This window comes from Kwoniella bestiolae, chromosome 7 (assembly GCF_000512585.2).
Source record: "Kwoniella bestiolae CBS 10118 chromosome 7, complete sequence".
NCBI lineage: Eukaryota > Fungi > Basidiomycota > Tremellomycetes > Tremellales > Cryptococcaceae > Kwoniella > Kwoniella bestiolae.
This window is the reverse complement of record NC_089247.1, coordinates 650,669-675,987: the sequence shown is the minus strand read 5'-3', so window position 1 is coordinate 675,987 and position 25,319 is coordinate 650,669. Positions and strand designations below refer to the sequence as shown.

The 25,319-nt window shown below is 46.4% G+C and overlaps 8 protein-coding genes and 1 non-coding gene across 9 annotated transcripts; 6 read left to right on the top strand and 3 right to left on the bottom strand.

Moving 5' to 3' along the window:
* Positions 1-604: 604 nt before the first annotated feature.
* On the top strand, positions 605-1,697 carry I302_108174 (uncharacterized protein; the record flags this gene model as incomplete). Its single annotated transcript, XM_019194056.2, has 6 exons — positions 605-618; positions 686-821; positions 895-963; positions 1,031-1,419; positions 1,512-1,605; positions 1,674-1,697. 6 exons carry the CDS (start codon positions 605-607, stop codon positions 1,695-1,697), a joined length of 726 nt encoding a protein of 241 aa, XP_019044179.2.
* A 606-nt stretch (positions 1,698-2,303) lies between these two features.
* On the top strand, positions 2,304-4,460 carry I302_108173 (uncharacterized protein; the record flags this gene model as incomplete). The annotated part of the gene is made up of 12 exons (XM_065870618.1): positions 2,304-2,359; positions 2,520-2,550; positions 2,612-2,659; positions 2,775-2,885; positions 3,067-3,137; positions 3,202-3,275; positions 3,331-3,455; positions 3,523-3,540; positions 3,605-3,669; positions 3,788-4,098; positions 4,189-4,319; positions 4,422-4,460. The coding sequence occupies 12 exons, from the start codon at positions 2,304-2,306 to the stop codon at positions 4,458-4,460; spliced, it is 1,080 nt and encodes a 359-aa protein (XP_065726690.1).
* Positions 4,461-5,863: 1,403 nt separating this feature from the next.
* I302_108172 (uncharacterized protein) lies at positions 5,864-8,238 on the top strand (the record flags this gene model as incomplete). The annotated part of the gene is made up of 9 exons (XM_019194058.1): positions 5,864-5,875; positions 5,937-6,006; positions 6,084-6,136; positions 6,219-6,413; positions 6,531-6,625; positions 6,689-6,838; positions 6,897-6,962; positions 7,025-7,089; positions 7,154-8,238. 9 exons carry the CDS (start codon positions 5,864-5,866, stop codon positions 8,236-8,238), a joined length of 1,791 nt encoding a protein of 596 aa, XP_019044181.1.
* Positions 8,239-9,697: 1,459 nt separating this feature from the next.
* On the top strand, positions 9,698-14,102 carry I302_108171 (uncharacterized protein; the record flags this gene model as incomplete). The annotated part of the gene is made up of 13 exons (XM_019194059.1): positions 9,698-9,906; positions 10,012-10,245; positions 10,326-10,397; positions 10,459-10,546; positions 10,624-10,636; positions 10,699-11,016; positions 11,104-11,712; positions 11,770-11,882; positions 11,964-12,929; positions 13,090-13,418; positions 13,516-13,593; positions 13,680-13,884; positions 13,977-14,102. 13 exons carry the CDS (start codon positions 9,698-9,700, stop codon positions 14,100-14,102), a joined length of 3,360 nt encoding a protein of 1,119 aa, XP_019044182.1.
* Positions 14,103-14,801: 699 nt separating this feature from the next.
* On the bottom strand, positions 14,802-17,143 carry I302_108170 (uncharacterized protein; the record flags this gene model as incomplete). Its single annotated transcript, XM_065870617.1, has 9 exons — positions 14,802-15,790; positions 15,852-15,916; positions 15,998-16,063; positions 16,164-16,319; positions 16,406-16,506; positions 16,590-16,784; positions 16,867-16,919; positions 16,992-17,061; positions 17,132-17,143. 9 exons carry the CDS (start codon positions 17,141-17,143, stop codon positions 14,802-14,804), a joined length of 1,707 nt encoding a protein of 568 aa, XP_065726689.1.
* An 801-nt stretch (positions 17,144-17,944) lies between these two features.
* Positions 17,945-19,223, top strand: I302_108169 (uncharacterized protein; the record flags this gene model as incomplete). Its single annotated transcript, XM_019194061.2, has 4 exons — positions 17,945-18,282; positions 18,453-18,691; positions 18,806-19,000; positions 19,156-19,223. 4 exons carry the CDS (start codon positions 17,945-17,947, stop codon positions 19,221-19,223), a joined length of 840 nt encoding a protein of 279 aa, XP_019044184.2.
* A 476-nt stretch (positions 19,224-19,699) lies between these two features.
* On the bottom strand, positions 19,700-21,615 carry I302_108168 (uncharacterized protein; the record flags this gene model as incomplete). The annotated part of the gene is made up of 10 exons (XM_019194062.1): positions 19,700-19,763; positions 19,819-19,911; positions 20,007-20,094; positions 20,222-20,526; positions 20,591-20,760; positions 20,824-20,896; positions 21,014-21,110; positions 21,188-21,252; positions 21,319-21,378; positions 21,446-21,615. 10 exons carry the CDS (start codon positions 21,613-21,615, stop codon positions 19,700-19,702), a joined length of 1,185 nt encoding a protein of 394 aa, XP_019044185.1.
* A 470-nt stretch (positions 21,616-22,085) lies between these two features.
* On the top strand, positions 22,086-24,921 carry I302_108167 (exodeoxyribonuclease III; the record flags this gene model as incomplete). The annotated part of the gene is made up of 9 exons (XM_065870616.1): positions 22,086-22,109; positions 22,160-22,191; positions 22,262-22,335; positions 22,421-22,757; positions 22,847-23,185; positions 23,303-24,480; positions 24,558-24,609; positions 24,687-24,764; positions 24,858-24,921. The coding sequence occupies 9 exons, from the start codon at positions 22,086-22,088 to the stop codon at positions 24,919-24,921; spliced, it is 2,178 nt and encodes a 725-aa protein (XP_065726688.1).
* Positions 24,922-25,188: 267 nt separating this feature from the next.
* I302_108166 lies at positions 25,189-25,303 on the bottom strand. Its single transcript, XR_002022038.2, has one exon. It is a non-coding gene; the product is annotated as a 5S ribosomal RNA (ribosomal RNA).
* Positions 25,304-25,319: the final 16 nt, after the last annotated feature.

The window sequence follows — 25,319 nt, the reverse complement described above, 5'->3', positions numbered from 1 at the left end:
ACTGAGAATGTGCGGATGGCCTGAAAGCGCGTATGCGGTAAGACTTGTCGGAGCCAGCAGGAGCAGGTAGGAGAGACGGGCGGTTGATTTGATATGGGCGAGTACAGTCGTCGCCCTTGCCCTTGGTGTGTCTGTATGCAAGGATGATTTGTTGTCGGTGGACTTGAAAGGTGGAGGAAGGCAAGAGTGGGGATGATAAACAACAGCAAAACAACGATGAGCTGGCATATTTTCCCACTGATCACAGCATGAAAAGTTGATAGACATGCGGGACAGGAAGTTACGTAACGATACAAAGTCAGAGTTGCCTATTCACTCCGGCTTTTCTTGGGTGTTAGGCATGCGGGATTTGGTTCCCCCTTTCTTGAGCAACATGATCCGACGCGTCTTCCGTCTTCCTGCTGCTGACTATGAAATGTTAACATTACTTGACTACCTCTTACACCACTGAGCATCCCCCTAAAATCACCTCGATACTAACCATATCCTTCGCACACCACGGCAGCTCAAAGCCAAGAGAACCGTACTTGCTCATCTAATCATCAAAAGAGTCTCGTCAAAAGCAAACGAACGAGAAACGATCATACAGAGATCATCGTTCAAAATGGAAGCTAAATTGTGAGCGCTTTCCCTCCCCAGCTCTTCCCGTATACATCGCTGATCTGGCGCATTCATTGTTAACCAGACAAAAGCTCAAAGTCACTGAGCTCAAGGAACTCCTGGCGAAACACCACTTGGTACAGACGGGGAAGAAGGACGATCTGGTGAAGAGGTTGTTGGATAATAATGTAGGATTGGATGATGAACCGGCCGAGGAACTTGTGAGCTAGCTTCTTCTTTCATATGTCGCTATCGATGTGAAAGTACTGATTTGGAGTGTGGATGGAATGTCAGGTCGACCCTGATGTAACTGCCCCTGTACCTTCCGTAGCTCAGCAATCCAGTGCTGCTCCAACAACGGAGGTGAGCTTTCTCTCGTCCATTCTCAAAGTCTTGGCGATCTGAAGCTGACATTCTCCCTATTGTTCAGGTGCCTCCTTCGAATGAAGTTGCTACAGAACCCAACTCAAACGAAACACCCAAAGAACTAACGCCCGAACAAAAAGCCTTGAAAGCCCGAGCCGAGCGATTTGGACTCCCCTTCAATCCCAATCCCACCCCCAAGACCAAACCACCCACTACAAAGAATGGCACCAAGGAACCTGCTCCCACGCCCGCTGCTAGTGCTCCTGCGCAGAAAAAGGACAAAGCAGATGCTATAGATACTACGTCTTTGGGGATTAGTGAGGATGTACTGGCGAAACGAGCTGCCAAATTTGGTTTGCCAGAGAAGAAGGAAGTTACACCTGCTACCGTTGCTGCTCCTGCGTCTGGTAAGCCGGTAGAGAAGGTGGAAAGTAAGAAAGAGGAAATCAGTCCGTGAGTTGCCCTCGTGCCCCTAATCATATCAGCTCTGTAGGATTTCGAGAAAGAATCTGAGCTGATTGCGTTATGGGTCGATGTTCAAATAGGGAGATGGCAGAGAAGATAGCTATTGAGGAAGAGAAGAAAAGGAAGAGAGCAGAGAAATTCGGTTTGAACAAGCCAGCGAATGGGAGTGAACCGGTGTGTCTCTTGCTCAACTCAATTCTATGGTCTTGTCGTGAATATCACTGATTGGTTTGTATGCTAAGGATACGAAAAAGGTAAAAGTATGAAAGAGGTGAGTGGTTTGGGTTTGTTTTATCGAAAGATCTACTGTTATCTATCCAAGAAGGGAGATGTGGGGGTGATATGTAGTGTAGTGCATGTATGTATAAGAGTGAATTGTGACTCGCATTCTATGCAGTTATAGCAATGTAATGTAATGAACCGTCACTGTACAACCATGCACCATTGCTGTGTACAGTATGTACTGTGGAATTGCCAAGTGTCAGTGTCAATTGGGACCCTACGAGTAAGATTATGACGTTTGACACGCGTGCGAGAGAGGTTATATTCCGACGGGGGGAAGGGGAATGACCATGATGACCTGTTAACCGATTATCAACCATCAACTATCACCTCCAATCCATCAAGCTGTGCTATTCTTGATATCTCATCGATATACGTATGGCATAGCATTGCGTATTCAACTATTGATATACCCTTACGGCAAGGTACATCAACGTCTAACATACATAACATCTTATCAAAGATCACATTCCATACTTTAAATACCTCAATTGGGATAATATAACAATCTCATCCTCAACCTCAACATTCCTTTATCCTTCAACCTTCATTCCTCCTCACATACTTGAACAGTCACGCAGATATCCAATATGGCCCCTCCTCAGACTGTACCATGCCAGTATAAGACTGGTAAGACCTTGGGAAGGTGAGCTGGATCATCGTATTCCTTGTACATGCAACGACTTAGCTGACTTCTGCTCCTCCTGGTGTAGCGGAACATAGTATGTACCCCCTTCCCACATCATACCTCGACGCATAGGTTATATGCAACGGGCTGATTATGACTGATACTCTATGATCTACAGCGCCGTCGTCAAAGAATGTGTTCATATCACCGTATGTCATATACCCCCTCTCTCATCGTGAAGCAAGGGCGTGCGCTGATACTCATAGACAGACCGGAGAGTACTACGCCTGTAAAGTCCTGAACAAGAAGTTCCTCTTGGTGAGCTATCTCATACTGCCTTCTACCCCCAAAACACTGCTTGTACTGCTCCAATCGCACTACTCCTTCATCAGATTGTACAGCCCAATCGCTAATACTTTTCAACCGTCATAAGGGACGAGAACACATGGTCAGAAATGAGATCTCGGTATTGAAGAGAGTTTCAGCAGGACATAAGAATATAGTTCAACTGCATGATTTCTTCGAGACTACTCATAACCTCTATGTGAGTTCAGTGTCTTTCAAGGAACTCTACGCATACCATGAACATCTATCTTCTCTTCCGTCGATCCTTCTCTTCCTACATCCCTCAAACCATATCATTTCCAGCTTTCCTCCCCTCCTCATCGTTCCTGTCCGACTATTTGAACTGGTAGCTGACCCTCATGATTTTATATACCAATTAGCTCGTTTTCGATTTATGTACTGGTGGAGAATTGTTTGATAGAATTTGCGCAAGAGGAAGTTACTTTGAGAAGTGAGTTCAATATTTGCTCAACCATAGCTCTCTGAACATTACTGATAGCTCTACACTATCATAGAGACGCAGCAAACATCGTCCGAACAGTCACCTCAGCCGTTAAATACCTACACGACCAAGGGATCGTCCACCGAGGTGAGCTCACCCACTTGTCCTGCCCTTGAAACAGCTGACACATGCTTCATGCCAGATCTTAAACCCGAAAACATCCTCTTCAAGTCAAAAGCAGAAGATGCAGATCTCATGTTAGCAGATTTCGGACTATCGAAAGTCCTCGATGAGGACAACTTCTCAATCTTGACTACTACTTGCGGTGTGAGTGAAACTTTTCGACCAATTCGGGCCTGTTATGCGCTCAGCTGATGTTTTCCCGGAACTGCAGACTCCTGGGTATATGGCTGTGAGTTTTGCTAAAAGAGTGCGAGACCTGAGGGGTACTGACTGATGAGTGGATGGTGGGATAGCCCGAGATCTTCAAGAAGGCTGGGCATGGTAAACCTGTTGATATCTGGGCTATTGGAGTAATCTCGTGAGTGCATGACAAAACGATCTTTGATCGCTGGTCAAACACCATCCGTCATCTCGTTCATCATGCAGTACTTCGTTTTCATCTGATTTAAGACTGATCTTTCTGGATGCCATCTCAGCTACTTCCTCCTATGCGGCTACACCCCCTTCGACCGAGAATCGCAATACGAAGAGATGCAAGCGATCTGTAATGGAGATTACAAGTTTGAACCCGCCGAATACTGGTCAGGTGTATCCGACACCGCCAGAGATTTCGTCAGGCAATGTCTGACCATTGATCCTACCAACCGACCTACCGCTTCTCAATTACTGGAACATAAATGGTTGAAGGTCGATGTGGATACCTCGCTTACTGATCCTACTTCCACTGCTGGAAATGCTGTCGACTTGTTACCTAATGTCAAGGCTGCTTTCGACGCTAAGAAGACATGTGAGTGGATGTTTTTTTCTTATGACCAAGTCTTCACCTCAATTCATTGGACATGGCGTGGGTGGTCTCTGACGTGTAATATGATTATAGTCCGAAAAGCAGTATTGGGCATGATGGCCGTGCACCGATTCAAAGATCAACCTCACCAAGGCGAACAAAGTGCCAAAGAGAAAGAACAGTTGGTGAAAGAAGTGGAAGAGTACAAGAAAGAAGCTGAGAGCGTGAGTGAAGCTGAACTTCAAACAATCGTAATCGCAACTCCAAATATCACCATACAAGAAACAGCTTCCTAATCTCGTGCTTCTGGGGTTGTTCGATTATAGGAAGACGTCAAGGAAGTTATACAACCTTCTACTACTTGAATCATCAATTTTCTCAAGAGACATGTCAGTCCGAAAAAAAATAAAGGTGAAATGCAAGAAGGAGCGAGAATGGGAGAACATCCTGGGTGTTCTTCTTTTTCTGTATTATAGGTTTAAGATTGGAAAAATGGGTTCCCTGTCAGAGATGGAAAGCGCATCTTGTTCTCACGATTCAATTTGTTCTTCACTCTATTCGATAAAACGTTTGGTTACATATATCATTCTTAATTTGGTTTCCTGTTAATGCATATAAAGTGACATTGTACGGATCCAGTGTTAGCAAAGCCACACAGTATAACCAGGCAGTAGTACAGTGATATCTCTCATCGCCATACCACGTGGTAGTACCCATACCTCGGAAGCTTTTCTGTATTTAACCATACAATAGTTGACCCCATATCTGACTCCCTGATCTAATCTCGATCACCCGTCAACTACTACAGTAGCTAGTACATAACCATTCGAACATTTCTTATGCAAGCGGGACGAAGGGGTTCTCACACTCGTATCGTCTCATCTCATCTCATCGTTTTACGAGTACTATTCCCACTATTTGGTGCCTCGTATGGTCCGATCTGAGAGGGAAGTGTGCGTCTATCTAGATGATGATGATGTAACAAGGAACGGGTCTGTGTGTATGTTTGTATGTTTATGTGTATAGCCTCGGTCTACCCGGGCAGTGCATTTGCATCTGTCTTCTTTCCCTTGACTTGAGCTTGTATCGTAGTTTACGGCTCTTTTGGTAGTCATGGCTGATCAGACTCTGGTATTTTGAAGGTAGTCTGGATTGAATCTTTGAATCTTTGTATCATCCCGCACTCAGCCTCCAATTGATGAGAACCCCCTTTGATAGTATCGTATCGTCAATAACAATTTTTCGAGTCAACGCACGGTTCCGGTCATACGTTTCAGGTGAGATCAACACAACACCCACCTCCCTACTCTTGGGCGATACAGGTCATTGCTCAGTAAAGTCATTCAACCAGGGATCTTTGCTTCATCTTGTCCAAGGCCAGAAGAACATCAAATACCAATATCATCATTCTCAGATCTGAATATTCGATACACCGCATATCATATCAGCTTATACTTTGTCATCGCAATTGGACGATACCTTGCGCACGGTGTTGACGGAACGTTTCATCGCGACGGGTTTATCTGCGATTGATCGATTAGTCATTGCTGTTACCTCTGATTGGGAGAGGACTGTCAAATCAGCTTACCAAGCGAGGGAAAGAATCAGAAGGACAGGTAGAGGCTACAGATTGTGTTTGTGAGTATCATCGAGTCTTGATCCTATGGAACATGGGTGTTGACGCTGATCCCACTGGACACATACATCACAGCCCACCTCCTTGACCTAATATTACTCATCGGTCCAGTTCTCCCATTCGTTGTTCAAGATGAACATCACTGTAGGTTCTATTGATCAAACGTCCCCCGTCACTGCTGATCAACGAAATTCATCGACCGCAGATTGACGACGCATCGCCGCAATGGCAGTACTACTCTAAGAACAATACCTGGTTGCAGGATCATACTGCTGGTGAGTCACGTTTGTCTGTTGGACGAACACAAAAACGCCAACAGCGATAGCGGTAGGCTGACAGGTTGACATTGTAGATGATCAAACTAAAAAGTACTTCAAACAGACGTTCATGGGAACATTCACCGAGGTAAGTCATTACAACATCATTCCTATCATTTTATCATTTATTCGAACACTGATGTCCTTTTGTATTTCCTTCCGATGATTAGGGGGATTCCGCATCATTACGATTCAACGGTACCGCCATAATAGTATACGGAGCGAAACGATTCAATCATGGATACTATTCCACCCAGCTTGATGGAGGGACTGTCTCGTATCAGAATGGGTATTCGAGGAATCAGGATATCCAGCAGGTGTTGTTCCAGGCAGGTGGATTGGATGCGAATAGGGAACATGTCTTTGTGAGTTAAGTCAATGCACGCTTTTGTCACTGGACTGCCTGGTACTTCGCGGAAATTTCGAGGTTTAAATCCATCCAGTAGCCTTGACATGCTGATCACTTCATTATTGCTGTATAGGTCATAGCCAATACACCTTCGAAGAATACGAACACTCCTAAAGCAGGCGAGGAATGGTGGTTAGACATTGATTTTGCGGTTATCACTACGGCAGTGTAAGTTGACGCTCCTATCCGCCAACAAGATATCAACGCTGAGATGATGTCCCATGATCACAGGCAAGACAAAGTATACTCTACAACCTACGATGATGGTTCCTCCGCAGTTTCGTATTTCGGCGATGGCTGGGCGAAAGGCGATCCAAATAAAGATTACTATAATACCACCGCACACGTCAGTGCGAAGCCCACCGATCTGATGAGGTTGCAGTGAGTGATAGAATCCATTGTACGCCTACAGGTTGCTGACGGTGGTTCATATAAACAGATTCAACGGCTCGAGTATTCAGATATTCGGAGGGACATATACGGATCATGGTAATTACTCGATCGTGTAAGTCAAACATCTACTGTTACGTTCTCGACAGTCTGATAATGTCTTATATCTTCACATAGCCTTGACGACGGTCCCGAGCAGAGATACAATGGGACGTTCTTTAGATTACAGCCTCAAGTACCTCGTAAGTGAATACGGTAGCTACCTTGTTCTTGAGTCAATACACTGATTGTTGGGATTGTACGCAGTGTACACCGCCAACAATCTTCAAGACGGTCCACACACTCTGACCATGATCAATGTAGGAACTGGCCCTAAGGGTAATTTCCTAGATTTCGACTATGCTGTCGTTAATTCAACCATCGACCCATCCGGCTCCTCGAACAATAATACAGGTACGAATACCACCATATCCGATCCCGGAAATAGCAACAACGGATCATCCTCCACCGGTGGAGGGTCCAGTAACGTAGGAGCTATAGCTGGTGGTGTAGCAGGGGGTGTAGTGGGATTGGCCTTGGTGGTCGTTCTAGCTTGGTTCCTATTCCGACGAAGAAACAAGAACAAAGAGGGATACCCCTATGCCATGAAAAACAAACATCAAGGACCGATGGATCTAACAGGAGAAGAGGTGAAACCATTCCAGCACAACGACCATTACCCTCTACCATCAGGTTCCGGCTCATCTTCGAACGGTGATGATAGTTTCCAAAGATATCAACAACGTTCTTCGCCCAATGGATCGTTGATCCAGATGCAAGATTCGTCCTTTGCCAGAGAGATGGATCATACGCATACGCCATTTCTATCTTCCCTCCCTGCACCTCCTCCATCAAGTAATACTTCGTATCCTCGTTCTGTCAACCCGCCCTCTTCCAGTGGTCGATCACCCATTATGCCCGATAGGGATAGGGATAGGAACCTTGAAAATCCATTTAGCGTCGCTGCTTCCTCCGCCACCTTCGGACATGGCCATGATCGCGAACAATCAACAGAGGATCATTCGACCACGCCTACCACTCCAACACCAACATCAAGGAATATCAACAAGACTCAAGGTGTTTCACTACCTTTTACTGCCCTTCCTCCAATCCCGTCATCAGAGGATGATCCTCTACCGACTCCTCCTCCTTTGCGCGAGAGGGAACATTCAATTTCGTCGGTTAATCAACGAATGTACGTGCCGGGACGAGAACAGGATATGGGACCCCTACCCCTCCACGGTGATGAGGAGGATGAACAGGTGGATTATGGGGTGCTTCCCCCGGATTATCATCAGGCGACTGAACCATTACCAGGACAACGGCCGACACCCCAGGAAAGAGGAGATTGATGGAATGGTAGTGCAGAAGGAGTTTGTATATTTAGGGCGATTTTGAATTCTTCATCATACCTCAGGATACAGATACCATGGGACTTTACATTGTACATAGAAGTTCTCTTTCAATTTGATGCTTATGGGTTGATGCCATTCACCAATGGTATCTAATGTATTTACTTGCGCTGCTTTTTGGTGTCCGTTATGACCTCATATGACGGGCGATATGAGTCATTGGCCTATTGGGTGCACTCGTGTGATCATAGAGGTTACCGGCCATTTTCATGGAGCCTTGAGCTACATTCGTTTGGGGTGGTATAGGGTGATACTCCTATTATTGAACCAGAGTAGTAAGAGGTAATTCAGTTGGTCTGGCTTTGATGTGCAGTACTCAAGTGTGGTTGAGCGATTTACTGTGATTTGGTTCCGCTCAAACGTGATGAGGGGGCATCACATGTCATCCAGGCACGATATATACAGTACTCAAAGGTTTGAGCTGATTTTTCTGGTTGGTCTGAGTATTCACATTTCACATTCACGTTTACGGTCCCTATACTTGATTTGATCGAGATTGCAAAAGAGAGACCTTTCGATCGAACAACAGCAAAAGCAATTTGGGGAGATAGATATAGACTGAACACGTGAAAATATCCATCTGATGGCGTTTTCTAACTTCGCATCGCCTCGCATGATGATATCCAATCGTGTATGATAAAATCAAATTGGATATTCGAAATGCTGCTGCATGCAGTATGAGGGAATTCCTGGCTATAGACCCGGAGGGGGATATGTTTGGACTGCGACGAACACGGGATGAAACTGGCGTAGGGTTTGTTTGGTTCCATTTACCACGATTTATTCAACGAAAAATCGCTCATTCGATCACCACCTCCACTCGATCACTCGTTTTAGCATTGTACTCACTTTACTATCTTTAGCACTCATTTGCTTGATCATACCTCATACACCATCTTCGGTTGAATTCTATCTACATCAAGATCAGCCATGCTTGCGCACACAAGATGTGATATTGGATTATTGACAATTGACGTTCAGCTTCGCCTTCGTTATTTGATTGGTTGAGGGATTTTCATGTTCATCCACATCCAATTGGGCATTCCACCGCCGTTTCAATACACAACCTTCCAACATAAGCATGAATACAGCATGGATTGGATTTTATCTCAACGTGCTCTCAGGTCTGGCTGTCTTTTATGAAAATCGCTCATAGTGAAGTGGAAAGGACGAACCAAAGCGTCTTTGCGAGAGTAGGGTACGGTACATGGTAACTTACCTGCCTTTCGAGAACGTACAGCATCCAATCTGAGGTACCTTTACCTGACCCAGATGGATGGGTATAAATAGCTAACAGACCTTCCAATTTTTGACGACCTCTTTTTATCCCATTCCCACTCCCACTCCCACTCCCACTGCTCCGCTCACTTTGCTGCTCTCAGTGAATATAACTTACAACATGATAGACGATATCGAACGTGACGGCGGGGAAGACCTCAAATCCGTTGGGTCCCTATCGAATTCGAATCCGCGTGAGATTTCTCCTACGTTACTCAAGAGCATCACCATCCAGGATGTGAACCATGATAATGCCCTGCATCTCGATCGCATGCGACGAGCGACTCACTCAAGGAGAGATAGCGCTTCGAGGATCGTCGGGGAGTTCAGGTAAGTCTGCTACTGCAACGACTTGTCCACCATGCTCATTATACTCTACAATGTCATGATGAGATGATGGGATGTACTGTAGACTCATTTTATGTGGACATATAGAACCCTATCACTCGACGTCACAGACACCCAACAACGCCCCACCCCCCTCGCAACGCAGAAGGCAGCTGCAAAAGACCTAGCCGAGCTCGAATGGCACAAGTACTCTGTAGATGATATACTCCAGAGGTTGAGTAGTAATTCCAAATTAGGGTTGGAGGACGAACAAGTCAAGAGGAAGTTGAGTCAGTATGGGCACAACGAAGTTAGTCCACCAAAGGATAATTTGCTCTTGAAGTGAGTGTCCTCCTCATTCGGTCGATTACCCGCATCACGTAGAGCAAGGTCATAGCTAATCTTGGATGTGTCTTTGGTAGATGGCTTAATTACGTGTTGGGAGGATTCGGAAGCTTGCTACTGATTGCTTCGATCTTATGTTTCATTGCGTGGTGAGTCATTTGTGCATGCTTTTCTGATGACACGTATGACTTACCGTCACTATGTGTTTAGGAAGCCGCTCGGGGAACCTAATCCTGCTCCTGCTAATCTCGCTTTGGCCATCGTCTTGCTTATCGTTATCGTCATCCAGACCGCTTTTGTGAGTGATCTCACTGTGACACTGCAAGATCATGCATAGTTACTGATTGTCACCTCTTTCGCCTGCTGCCGAATCAGAATGCTTGGCAAGGTGTGTACACGGTCACCTTCTAATTCTCTCAATATAGGGCTGATTCGCTACTTATACTCTAGACTTCTCTACCAGCCGAGTAATGGCCTCCATATCCGGGCTACTCCCCTCCGCGGTCCTCGTCCTGCGAAACTCCCACCAATCACAACTACCTGCCAAAGACCTCGTCCCGGGAGATATCATCTACGTCTCCCTCGGGAACAAGCTACCGGCCGATATACGGTTCATCGATGTTTCATCGGACCTCAAGATGGACAGGAGCGTCTTGACGGGTGAATCGGAACCTATACAAGGTACTGTTGATATGACGGATGAGAATCTGTTGGAGACTAGGAATATAGGGTTGCAAGGTACTTTGTGTGTTAGTGGGTCAGGTGTTGGTGAGTTTTTGCTTGTCACCTCATCTCGTTTTCTAGGGATACTTCCGTCGCGCACAGTCGGGCTGATGTTCATTGCTTTGCATGTAGGTGTGGTCATTCAGACTGGGAATCTCACAGTGTTCGGACGAATTGCCAAACTCTCTTCAACGGGCGCACCGTCCCTTACAACCCTCCAGAAAGAAATTCTTCGATTCGTCCTCATCATCGCCGCATGCGCCATCACCATCGCCTTGCTAGTCATCATCCTCTGGGCATCTTGGTTGAACAAGCGTCACAAAGGGTTCATAACAGTCCCAGTACTGATCATCGACGTAGTATCAGTAATGGTCGCCTTCATTCCAGAGGGTCTACCAGCAAGTGTGACTGTTTCTCTGGCAGTTGTGGCCAACACGCTGGTGAAGAACAAGGTACTTTGTAAATCACTTATGACCGTCGAAACCCTCGGATCGGTCAATGTATTGTGTTCGGATAAGACTGGTACCCTCACTGAAAATAAGATGACGGTGACGAATCTGGCGGTACTAGATCACGAGATGGATATAACCCAGGCTAGAGATAGACTCGTAGCTGGGAAAGACAGTGGTAGGACGGTCGAGCAGATGGCAGCTGTTATGGGGGTTTGTAATGCTGCGACGTTCGATGAGAGCACGATGGATCAGCCGGTGGCGTTGAGGAAGGTCAATGGGGATGCTACGGGTGGGTTCTTTCCTTATTCCTTACCAGTATAGCTGCGCTGATCACGCTGGATAACAGACTCTGCGATACTTCGAGCCGCTGAATCCTTAAGACCAGTCAAGGATTCGCTTGGTGAATGGACGGAAGTCTTCAAGGTAAACTTCAACTCGAAGACCAAATACATGCTCAAGGTGAGTCGATCCATACCAACACTCACCCTCGAAGCACCTTCACCGCATGATTCAATCTAACCACCAGAACAACTTTATCAGCTCTGTCGACGATCCTCTGCCAAAGCACCCCTCTTCCCCGCCCCATGCGACACGTACGACGAACTCGGTCCCTCAGATTACATGTTAATGTGTAAAGGTGCCCCCGACGTCCTGTTAAAACGATGTGCATACATCAACGACCCATCCGGTGGACCGCCTCTACCCCTCACTCGAGATAATATCGACCGACTGACCTCCATTCAGGAGAAATGGGCATCGAAAGGACAACGAGTCCTTCTCCTTGCTAAACGACTGATCCCACATTCGCTCATTCCCGGAGAGATGTCGCTCGACCAACCTGATTTCGGGGATTTGGTGAATACCGATTTCAACCAGCGTCTTACCGTTGTGGGTCTAGTAGGGCTGGTGGATCCTCCCCGACCTGAGATTCCAGAGACGGTCCGGATCATGCGGGGAGCGGGGATAAGGTTTTTCATGGTTACGGGTGATTTCGCTTTGACTGCTGTGGCTATTGCTGAACAGTGCGGTATCCTTTCCACTTCCTCCTCCCCTTCCTCTTCTGCAAGAAAGAAGAAAATCTTGCATAATATCGATGATCTGCCGAGGAACGTCCCATTAGACCAAGTCCGTCAATTCACTCAGGCAGATCTCACCTCCCCGACAGGCAACTTACCAGGATTAGTACTGAGTGGATCAGACCTGATGGAAATGTCAGATTCACAGTGGGAACAGGCATGTCAATACACCGAAATTGTGTTCGCTCGTACCACCCCTGAACAGAAACTACGGATCGTCAAGGAGTTCCAGAAGAGGGGGAACGTAGTGGGAATGACGGGTGATGGAGTCAACGATGCGCCCTCGCTCAAGGCTGCGGATGTGGGGATTGCCATGGGCGGTGGCTCGGACGTAGCTATGGAGGCGGCGGATCTGGTCCTACTCGAGAGCTTTGCTTCGGTTACTGTTGCGGTGGAGTATGGGAGGTTGGTGTTTGATAATTTAAAGAAGGTGCGCGGGGCTGTACCATATTTCCGTCTTTACTGTACATAAATAGAAGACCATCCCTTCTCTACTTGCCTGTCCTTGGTCGGTCGACTAATCCTGATTCCCCTCTTCTCAATATGTACATTTACAAGTATGATACAAGCTGACCTCCATACCTGCGTAGACATGCCTCTACCTCCTCCCAGCCGGCTCTTTCTCCGAACTCATGCCCATCCTGCTCAACGTCCTATTGGGTCTACCCCAGATCCTATCAAGTCTTCAAATGATCATCATCTGCGTCGTAACCGACGTCCTACCAGCCATATCAATGTGTTTCGAAAAGCCTGAAGCGGGTCTACTGAGCCGTCCCCCGAGAGATACGAAGAAAGATAAATTGGTAGATTGGAGATTTTTGTTACATGCCTATGGGTTTTTGGGGCTTTTGGAGAGTCTTGCAGCGATGAGTATGAGTTTTTGGTGGTTGGATAGACAGGGGTTTAGGTTTGGTGATTTGTGAGTTTATCTTACTTCATATACTGCATGTTTAGTCTACAGTACCGTTGTTGAGGGTTGGGGATGGAGGGCTAATAATTTGTTGATTTGATAATAGGGTTCTAGCATATGGCGGTCTTCCACCGCAGTACGATCCCGATGCCTATGCAGAAGCAATCAACAAGGCCCAATCAATGTGAGTGATATCTACAGTACCTCACTTTCCTGCGATCCAGGCAGATTGTACAGTACACTGATGTATAAGTGTGACCTAACTTACAGCTACTTCTTCACCCTCGTCGGCATGCAATTCGGTAACCTCCTCGCCACGCGTACTCGACGACTAAGCATCGTCCAGTCCAACCCTTTCAAGTGGTCTGACGAGACCCAACGAAACTACTGGATCATCCCTTCCATGCTGGTGTCGCTGGCGTTCTTGTTCTTCTTTAGTTATGTGCCGTTCTTCCAGAATACGTTTTTGACCAGGGTGAGTCTAGCGTTCCTCTCCTCTTTGAAGCGGGGAGGACATTTCATTATCCCTGTGGAGCCGGGTGCTAACTGTGTTTCTGGGGGCGATAGGGCGTACCCGTCGAACATATCTTTATACCCTTCACTTTCGCCCTAGGATTACTGCTATTAGATGAAGGTAGGAAGTACTTCGTGAGGCGGTATCCCAAGAGCCTGCTCGCCAAGATTGCTTGGTAGTGCATGTGAATGAGAGATTCTCAGAGATGACTGCAGAAGTGGTCGATGCGGATGGTCTCGAGAAAACGGATATGATACTGAGAAGTGAAGAGTTTGGCTGTTCTATATATAGATACTAGAATATCAGGATACCTTGACTGTACCCATTACGATGTACGATGTATGATTAACGATTTGTGACGATACCTAGTCTGGATAAGTGTTCCTTTCCGTAGCATAATATCCCTTTCTCAAATCAATTCTGGTAGGTCATAACCCAGAAGCACACGGATATTAATATAACACGGATGGTCATCCCCGCCTGATTTTGGCTTGGAGGTACTTTACTTGATCGCGTTGTTACCTAATGTTTGAATCTCGTTGCTCGGCGAGGCTAAAGAGTCGCGAGCATCGAGCATATCAACATGCATTCAGTACCAATATGAAAGGAGACAAATTATATCAACCCGAAGCAAAGAGAGTCGTGATATATGGTGTACCAATGCACAGGAGGGTGCACCTCGAAGCCTTTGAAACACTGAACAATCAAATCAATCACAAGGGTATATATGCCGTGCCATCCTTGACCGCATGGAGATGAAGTGAAACAAATCCCAAACCTAAAAAACGAAGAAAAGAGAAAATCAAAATAAACGAGGAACGCCCATCATAGCGAGTCACGATATCAACAGTTCATAACCCGATCCCACACCCAGTTTATCATCTTCGCGCACCCACATCCGATTCAGAGTACTCCGGCGGAGGAGGCACCAACATCTGCTCATGTTCATGTTCATGTTCGTGTGATTCCAGACCAGAGGGCGAATTCTGATTCGTGGTTGGACTCAAGTTGAGATCTAGTTGATGGTTACCATAATTCTGGAGAGTATGTAAACTCTTGGTATCGCCATATCCATATCTCCCTCTGTTAACGTTGGTGCTACTTGAGCCACTTTCGCTAATTGGCGACAAGGTATGATTATGGGATTCGTTGACACTTCCGGCGGCAGTTGGGAAATGACCGAACGTATTGGAAGAAGGAGCGATAAGCGTCGGCGAGAGGGATTCGCCATTACTTGAGGATGGTGCGTAACTCTGACTGTAATGTGATTCCGTTCGAGGGTAGGAAGATGCGTTTGATCCAGGTGGCGCAGGGATGGAGGTAAGGAACGTAGAGCTGTTCGTAGGTGTGTTGTGAGTCGGTGATTCGTTCGAGATAGAGTTGGCACTGACGCTGGAGTTGGTATAGGGTACACCGAGATGCAATGTGGGTGTATCAGAGTATGGTGTATTGTCTTGAGGGTCGAAGGGCTTGACTTCCTCTCCTGTCAGGTCTATCAATTCTTTCTCCTTGGTCCCCTTATTGCTTCGTCTCTTGAAGGAGAAGAACCAGATCAGACCTGCGATGGCTAGGAGAGCTACCACACCACCTGCTGCTCCTCCAGCTATCGCTCCGACGTTACTTGATGAGCCAGATTCAGAGGTGTTCGATGATGAGGAGCTGGAATCGTTGGAGTTGGTGTTGCCATTTGAGTTGCTGTTCCCATTAGAGGTTGATCCGCTCCCATTGGTACTGGAACCTGACTTGGTGGAATTGACAACTGCATAATCAAATTCCATCCCATTGGCAGTCTTGCCACCTCCGATGTTCTGCATGACGAGCTTGTGTTCGCCCTCTGATAAGTTCGTTGCGGTGTATACTGATCTCACTTTCGTTAGTATATCTGTTCTGCAGCAGAGAGATTATTAAAAGAAAATCGACAGACTCACGAGGAGTCGAATATCGCGCTTGGAAAAATTCCCCATTGTACGGCTTTGCGATACTTCCATCGAGACTGGATAAACAAATTCCGTTAGTTAGCTTTTAGCTTTTCGTGTTTATATGGTCACTGTTGCGGGAAGGGTAAATCACTCACGAGATGGAATATCCACCATGGTCAGAGTTTATCGTCCCGAAGACCTGTATATTTGAGCCGGTGAATCTAAACGAGTATATTTCGGCACACTTCAGCATAAATCACTTGATATAAGTTGGGTCGAGAAAATACGAGGATTGGAAGATAAGAAAGACACTGCACTCACGTCAGTTCCATATGATCACCCGAACCATAACTGATCTTCGCAGTTGCGTTGTGATATGATGCGCTGAACGTGGCATTGTTTATCCAGCCGGATCCGAAATACTGCGCAGAGGGGGACGTATCGTCGATGGTGGTGCTGTGAAAGTCTTCTTCTTTGCTGTTATTCCGGGATCCATATCTTGTATCAGCCATGAAGATTGCATCCGTCTATCAATGGTGCAACAGTCAAGATGGTAAACTTACTTTGGTAGGGTGACTATGAAATAATCGATGTCCAAATACCACTTTGAGAAACCCTTGTTTACTTTCGGATGAGTAGTCTTGGAAGGAAGGTTGGTCAAAGTCTACCTCAAAAATCGTCAATTACTGTAATCCCCGTTTAACCAAAGCATAATTCAGGTTCGGATGAATGAAAAACACGACCCACTATACTATGTATCTTATCTTTATCCAACCCTTCCTTCTTATACAGCAACTCCTGAATCAACACCTCATCGCTATACCCATCTAGCTCTTCTACATCCCCGTCGTCAAGCTTCACTGAATAGGTACCGTGATAGTCCCGCTTGGCACCGTAGACGTATATGGCTGTACCGCTGAATTCTAGCGTTGCGGAGTCACCCTGCGGTAGTAGGAGTAGATGTATCGCTCACATCAGCTGACAATTCCCCAGTATATGTTGGATGAATGACAAACGACCTCACCTCGCCATCGCAGGCCCAGAAGGTTGCGTCGTAGTATTGCGAAGTGAGATTATCTTTGTATGAGGGCTAACATCAGCTTTGCTTTGCTTTGCGAAGCTCAAGGTGTGTTTCAGGAGTGGGCCCACTTGTTGTATGATTGTCGTACCAAGTGTTGGCGGTTGACTTGTAGACTATCTGAGGTGATCTGTCGTCGATCTAGGAGAGTGCGGTGTGAGCGGGAGCAGCCTCCTTGCTTCGTGAGGTGAGGTGAGATGAGAGTACTGACTGTGAGGTTCATCTTCTTAACTTTGGAAGTCGAAGCTCTAATTTTGACCAAGGAAGGAGGTTGGTGTAAGTGACAGAGGAATCGATGAGGGGAAGAGAGAGAAAGAGTGCTGAAGAGGGAGATGGCAACCAGACGTCGACTTTGGATTTGATGTCACGTCGATCGTACGGTAAGTATAGTAAGGTTGAAGAATTGGTAGAAACGAGTCAGTTGGGTTGACCTAGTCTGATCCAGACAAGCAAAGACAAAAGGGCCCGAGCACTCATGCATGTTGTTACAGGTTACGAGTCTCATCACCGTCGGCGTCAGCTTCAACTGGGGAACACAGGGTGCAGCACGGACATCCAGGTCAATAGTGGTCTCAGTAGGCCGTATCGCCGTGGGGTATGGTACGGTGTATAGCATGGATCAGAAACGGACAACGACGAGGACAGGACTTGTTTTATGAGGGTATGAGCAGGAACAGGGGATGCGACGGACAAGCACAGGTACGATCAGAAGGATGTGATCGAGGATACAAGGGTAAGTATCACACTACCGAGCGGAAGAGTGCGGATGGGTCAGGTAATTCGAGCCACATTGAGAGGCATTTAAGTGAGTTACCTATCTAAAGATTGAATCATGTAGATGGATGAATGGGCTGATGATGATGCAACGTAGATCACTCAGTCTGTTCACTCGTTCCGTTCAGTTGCATCTCCATACTTTGCTCGATATCTGGATATTATATCGCACTACAATCTACAATCATCTCATCTGAACCAACAGCCAAGACCCATCTCACACTATAATCCACCATCAGCAAAGAACACAATGTCAATATCCCCCACATCCCTCTCAGTCAAACTCAACTCCACCTCCTCCCTCCTTCTCGAACGATCCCGGATAATATCCCTAAACCTTAAACCCAACCCGTCCTCTTTATCTCAGATAATACGAAACCTCACGTCAATCAAGTTGGATCTGGACCAACTACAGCTCGAACATGGTCTAGCTGGAACAGGGAAAGGCAAATTGATAGATCACGAGGGATCAGGGGGAGATGGGGAAGTAGAAGAGTTGTGTGAGAGGTATGATAAGTTGTTGGAGATGTTGAATGAAGATGAGATGGGGAGGGGGAAGGTGGATGAACTAAGGAGGGAGGAGAGGAGGTGAGTCGACATTTCGCTCTTGTCGTCGTCTTGAATGGTATTGCAATTCTATTATCCTAGCGGTTATACCTTCTAATTCATCTCATTTGAAATACCTGTCTTCCCCTGTGTCCTGTGTGCCTCAGCTGTAATTATGATTATATCACTGATCCTATAATATCTCATTGTAGATCCCCTTCACCCCCACCTATACCTTCACCATCACCCAAACGAATCCCCTCCCCCATTCAGACGCATACCCCCACTTCTGCCGAAATACCTTCACTAAACATCGAACCGCCCACCCCCGGTATACGGAAGAACGACCTCAAGCCGTTCCGCGATTATCCAGATGATATTGATGAAGAGGAGAGAGGAGCGGGGATGGACCATGATGAGATGCTAGATCATCAGCAGATGATGATGGATGGTGAGTTTACTCTCCTTCTTCTAAGTTGTGTATCCCACGGTCTGCCACGAAAAACACGACAGGGCAAATCTGTACACTACTGCGAGCTAAGCTGACCTTCTGATGTGGTAACAGACCAAGACGAACGCCTCAATCTCCTCTCACACTCTATAGGAAGACAAAACGACCTATCCGTGCAAATTGGTTCAGAACTAGATATACACCACCAGCTCCTCGAGGATACGGACCACGCGATGGACAGGACCGCGCAGAGTCTGAATAGGGCTAAGAGGAGGTTGGATAAAGTCGCTGGAGAGGCTAGGCAGTATGGTGAGTTTGGGTTTTAGCTTGCTTGCGATGGTAGCATGTGGCGGACTGGGTTCGGTCACATCATCATCTTTTGAAATCGGTGACGACGGTTTGTCGGATGTCGAAGAGATCTCGGAAGTGTTGAGATGCTGATTTACCTTGGGTTGATGATTTAGGGAGTACGATAACCATCGTGATTCTGATTTTCATATTGCTCATCTTGATTATCGTGTTCAAGACATGATCATGATTATGAGCATCATCGATCTCATCCCTTGCTTCATACGAATTTATGGCCTACCTAACTGCCCGGTTGTATAGCATAAACAGTATGGAAAGTAACAATGGGTTGATCAGTCAACAAGGGCCATTCTGAAAGTCGGAAAGTGTATATCGATTAGTCGATGGCACAGCTAGAAGGTAGAGGTGTACTTCAAGTTCTCTCGTAAGAGCGACAGTCAGATTGATAAAATCGTTGTATCTCTCAAGAGTTTAATCTATCATGCATTGTATTGTATTCTTACTCCAAAACAACTCATCCACTGTATAACAATATCTTACAAATGTTACAAACAAACGCCAAAAAAAAAAACAAAGAATGGGAAGAGATGAATGAGCATGACAAGATATAAAGAGTGCGAGTTGTACACAGATGCTGGGTTGGCCAAGTGCACATTGGCTTGATGATATAATCGATCAATGGGTTTGGCAGCAGAAAACTTAAGCATCTTTATCTTTGATACCTGCCAATTCGACAGCGAAAGCAATAGCAAGCTTCGAGAACCTGTCATTACGGTGATCAGCTTTCTTTTACTACCTCAGAATCGACAGTGACTCACTCTCTCATATGGGTGAAAGAGAACTCGGGGTGGTTGGCAGTATCAGCTGTTGTGTGGATATTGTGGTTTGAATTTTCGAATGTACTTTCGATACTACGAAATGTAAGCAGTATCAGCTACAGCTATCTCCAATTCTATATTCGGGCAAGATATCCCAAAGCTGTATTACACATTGGTAAAATACTCACGCAAAGGCAGATTGATATCCTGCTTTGGCGAACGACGCGTGGTCGGAACAGGCATATCCGCACTTGGTCTCCACTGCAGGGATAGCCACTAGAGTATGACACAGTGAGTCAGCTGTGGCTCTTGTGTATCGGTGGAAGACCGATTTGTGAAGTATGGATGGGAAGGGCGAGGAAGGACTGGAGTCGACGTTGCTGTAAAAGGCAGAGACACTCACAATACTCATCAACCAGCTTACCCACAAATTTGGTCAATCCCGGATCAACGTAATCCTGGATGATCCCCACCGACTCCTTGGTACCTTGTTTGACCCAAGCGGTCATATCCATCTGAATCATCGCCAGGACCTTGTTACCTTTATCTTCATAAGATTTAGCAACTGCTTGCGATCCCAACAAGCCACCTTCCTCAGCGGAGTAATAGTGGAATTCAACAGGATGGTAGGGTGTGAAATTGGCTCGGGCTAGAGCGCAGAACGCTCCCATTGATGAGGTTGTGCCGGATCCATCGTCATCCGCTCCGCTGTCCCCACCATCGGATGTATCAGCTTCGACTGAGGAATCAAAGAGAATATAGCTGAACTCACGGAGCAGGTAAGAAGGGCCATTGGTTAGTAGAGTCTTGATGAGCACCAACAATCACAATGGGTCTTTCACCCTTGAAATCGTCTGCGGGATTGAATCGAGCGATGATGGTGTTTTGACCCCATGAGTGAGGGAATTCTTTGACGGTGATTGAGGGATTGAGTGTTGAGATCTGTTCGTAGCCAAACAAGATCAGCTTCAGATCAGTATACGGAGAGAGGGAGAGCTGACTTACCTCTTTGATCTTAGCAAGTAAGAATTGTTGACTTTGTTTACCTGTATCAGACCTGTAGTATCTAGTTCGGAAACTAAAAGATGGAACAAAGGGACCATGCGAAATTAGTGACTCTGCTCCATACACATGGTCGGGTGATTGAGTTGAGTCGGCTGAAGAGGATGTGTGTGCATGAGGGAACAGGACATACGAGGTGAACTCCTTCAAGAAAGATTTCATACGCTTAAGATCGATCGTATCGATGATGCTCTTGATGGTCGAAGAGTAGTTACCAGGTGTAGGGTAGGCTATGTATGAGCGATGCTGATCAGCTTGGATGACCTATTGGAAACAGAGGGGACTGGAAGCTGGACAGTGCACGTACTGTACTTAACATTTGCAGTAGAAGGTAACAAGTAGCCCGAGAACCCAAGAGTGGGAGTCTCGGTTCTATCATTCATAGCAGGAATCAGCTATTTGATCTTTCAGTACACTAGCGGTACAGCTGAAACTCACATATCCATAAACTTTCTACCTTTACTTCTAGCTTCAATCTTCTCGAGTTCCGATATCCACCTAATAACCGACAGACATCAGCTTCCCCGAGTGAGACGATAAAAGTCGTCTTGGAAGCTGTACTCACACTGGAGGCTCATCATCTGAGAATTGGACTAATCTCAATTCGTTCAGATCGAGGGAGAAGCCCGGTACGTCGGCTGAACCGATCTCGGAGTTGAAGGTGAGTTGTTCGGGTTGAGTGGGGATGGCTGATGCCAGGAGGGGTAGGGCGAGGAGAGCGGATTTGAGAAGCATCGTGAGTTGACTGGGTGATCAAGCGAGAAGAAGAAGTAATGAAAGGTGCTTAGAGATAGAGATAGAAAAAGAGAGGGATGAACTGAATTGAACGCTGAGTGCGTGAGCGTGTGTGTGTGACCGCTTTCAGCAGGCCGAGTACTCAATTAGCCGGAATCAAATTGGAGAGCCAAGCGGCGGCGATATCCGAATGTCCTTAGATGCGGGATCTCCACAGGTTACTGTGTCGTACTCGCTCACTCGATGTTCAAGATCGAACAGACAACATCAATAATTTAGAGATTCCAGATAAATACTCGGGTCGATCGTCCTAACATATCCACCACTGATACAGAGGACGACAACATTCACACAGAAACTGCAAAGCAAATCGTCTGGGCTCTTCCCGACCTGATAGACTCGATTGCGACCATAAACTGTGGAATAGGACGCGTGCAACTTCGTCATGATATGATACCGACATCATCAAGATGCGTATTCTAACTTGGAATGTGGTATGTACGGTCACTTCGCACAAGGGATCACTTGACTGATTAATCGACAGAACGTCTTGAGAACATGTCTGGATTATCATCCGTGAGTTCATCTGGAAAGCAGGCATTGGCGCAAAAGACATTATGCTAATTCAGCTTCTGATCCGTACCAGATTCAGCTCAATGAAGAAGAAGAATGTGGAAGGCTTATTGGATGAACTAGGCGCTCAGATAGCATGCTTCCAGGGTGAGTCCCGTTCTTCATAATGACTTTGTATTATCATGTAGAACACGAACAAGAGCTCTTACTGATGTTTGCCACCACAACGCAGAACACAAAACCCCTCGAGCCAAACTCGAAAAATCCATGGCCATCCCAGGCCCATACGATGGGTTTTGGACTTTTTCGAGATCCAAGACGGGGTACTCCGGTGTATGTACCTATGTAGACTCGAGATACTGCGTACCCCTAAAAGCGGAGGAAGGTATAACGGGTCTTCTGCTGGACGATTCAAAGGGAAGTACGATGAAGCCCCCTTGGACAGAGGAAGAGAGGATAGGATGTTATCCGAATACGGATGATATGGATTGGATGGATGAGGTGGATGGGAAGGAGTTCGATGAGAGACGGTTGGACATGGAGGGGAGAGCTGTGGTATGTGATTTTGGGTGAGCTGAACTTCTATCACCCTAACACGTTTCTTACTCCATCACACTTTTAAATTCACCCGGTAGATGTTGATCCGGACATGATCTAGCCTATTCGTCCTGTTCAACCTTTACTGCCCCAACGAGACTAACGAGACCCGTCGACCGTACAAAATGAACTTCCTCAAATGCCTACAAGAGCGAGTCAGGCTATTACAAGCATCAGGCAGGGAAGTGATCGTACTTGGAGATATCAATATCATGAGAGCACCGATAGATTCGGGTGAAGGTGGGATCAGAACTTCTGCTGAACAGCATTACGAGCATCCGGCGAGGAGAATACTGGACGATTGGTGTGCTCCCAAGGGACCTATGGTGGATGTTGTTAGAGAGAGCTGGCCAAAGAGGGATGATATGTTTACTTGTTGGAATCAGAAGTTGGATGCTAGGTGGGTTCACTTCCAAGGCTCAAATTACATATATCACATCAAAACCAAACCCCATCTCCTTCCCACATCTTCCCTTCGTCGCTTCTTGTATTGATAAGCGTACTGGAACTCTCACAGATCAGCAAACTACGGATCTCGTATCGACCTGGTCCTCTGCACTCCAGGCTTACGGCCATGGATCAAAGGTGGAGATATTCTCAACAAAGTGTACGGATCAGATCATTGTCCAGTATATATCGATCTACACGAAACGATCAACCACCCCGAGAAGGGCAAATTACACCTGAAGGATATGTTAAATCCACCTGACCGACCTCTATCTAGGGCACCCGTGTATCCCAACGATGTACCTCGAGCAGCTCCAGAACCTCCAAGATTCGCTACCAAGTATTTTGATGAGTTTTCGGGAAGACAGACTACGCTTAAGAATTTCTTTGGTGGGGGAGGAAGTAGGAAGAAGGATGATATCCCGAAACCGAGTCCGTCACCTACCCCTCCTGTCGCTTCTAGGAGTACTGCTACGCCTGCACCGACCGAAATTACTGCCGAGGATTCTCAGCCCGTTATTACACTCAGTAACGGGGTCGCTGAACCATCGATAGGACCCGATGAGAGCATCGCAACACCGTTCAGCTTAGCTAGAGCAGCTTTCGATTCCATCGATACACCATCGCAGCCACAAGCAGGGCCATCAGTTTCAAAGCCATCGCAGGAGCCTTTATCAACCACTCACTCCAACAAACCTCCTCTCCACACTCAGCGGCAGTCTTCATTGGACAATGCAATTGATATGACATTCGACGAAGACGATATAAGCTTCACTTCAACAAATGCAGCAGCGGGGTCGTCAAAGGTAAAGCCCCCATCGAGTATCAAGACCAAATCAAGCAAAAGTACCAACTCCAAATCCTCGACTACGACCGGCTCACAAACCAAACTATCGTCCTTTTTCTCCCAGCCCCCTTCATCGGCCAAACGGAAACCCTCCTCTTCTCCTGTAAACGTACAGCCAAGAACTAAATCTGCTAGACCATCAATATCGTCCATCTCACCTTCACGATCATCTTCTATATTCCTACAAACACATCCTACCGCCGTAGAGCCGCCAATAGAGGAGCCTAGCGAACATGTTGGATGGACAGAACAGGAGGATGAATTGATAAATCAGGCTATACAAGATGCTGAGAGGGATAGAAAAGCGAAGAATGATTCTGCTAAACCTGTTTGGGGTGAATTGTTCGCTAAGAAATTACCTCCGCTCTGTACGGTCCATGGAAAACCTTGTAAAGATTTCTGTGAGTTCTCTTCTCTCACTCGAATGTGTCGATGGATGGCAGCAAGGATCAATGCTCAAATATGGATTGTTGGACAGTGGTGATGAAACCTGGACCAAACAAGGGAAAGAGGTTTTGGCTTTGTTCTCTGTACGTTTGTTTGTCCCATTCCTACTATATCCCGATAAGAGACCTGTGGATTGGACTAATGTTGGGATTCGCTGCAGACCCGTCGGAGCAGGATATGATACGGGTCGAAGTAAACGACCGAGGGAAGATGTGAATCGGAATTTCAGATGTGATTTGTGAGTATACTTCACATTCTGTCTTTCTCTCAGCTCAACTGTCTGGAGAGGGCTCGAATGAGGACTGATCTATTGTTGATTTCTCGGTAATAGCTTTTTGTGGGATAGTGCTAATTCGAGGAAAGAGAAGGTTGGCGAATCGAAGAATGAAGATTAGGGGAAGTGATGGACTATAGTATCCGATTATTGAAAGGGAAATGGCGTTGAGAACGAAAGAAAAAGTAACATCAAGATTGTTTTGTTGTATTTGTAAGAAAAGAAGATGCCATTTCCGCAACAAATTCACCTGTACGGTCAGTCGCCAATCGATTTTTGCGATCGGGTCAACTTCGCAAACTTCGTGTACTGCACTCTACATGCATACTCGGTCAGACATGAGGAAAGACACAGGTCGATAACAGGAATTTGACCAATCGGACAAAAAAACTACAGCATTCGAGATTCCCGAGTCGTCCCCGACCTCGGTACCGATCGAGCGATCCCCAGCTTAACTTTGCAGAGCTAACGGGATGCAGTGATTTCTAGAGTCTGTGGCCGTAGATGGAAACTTGGGAG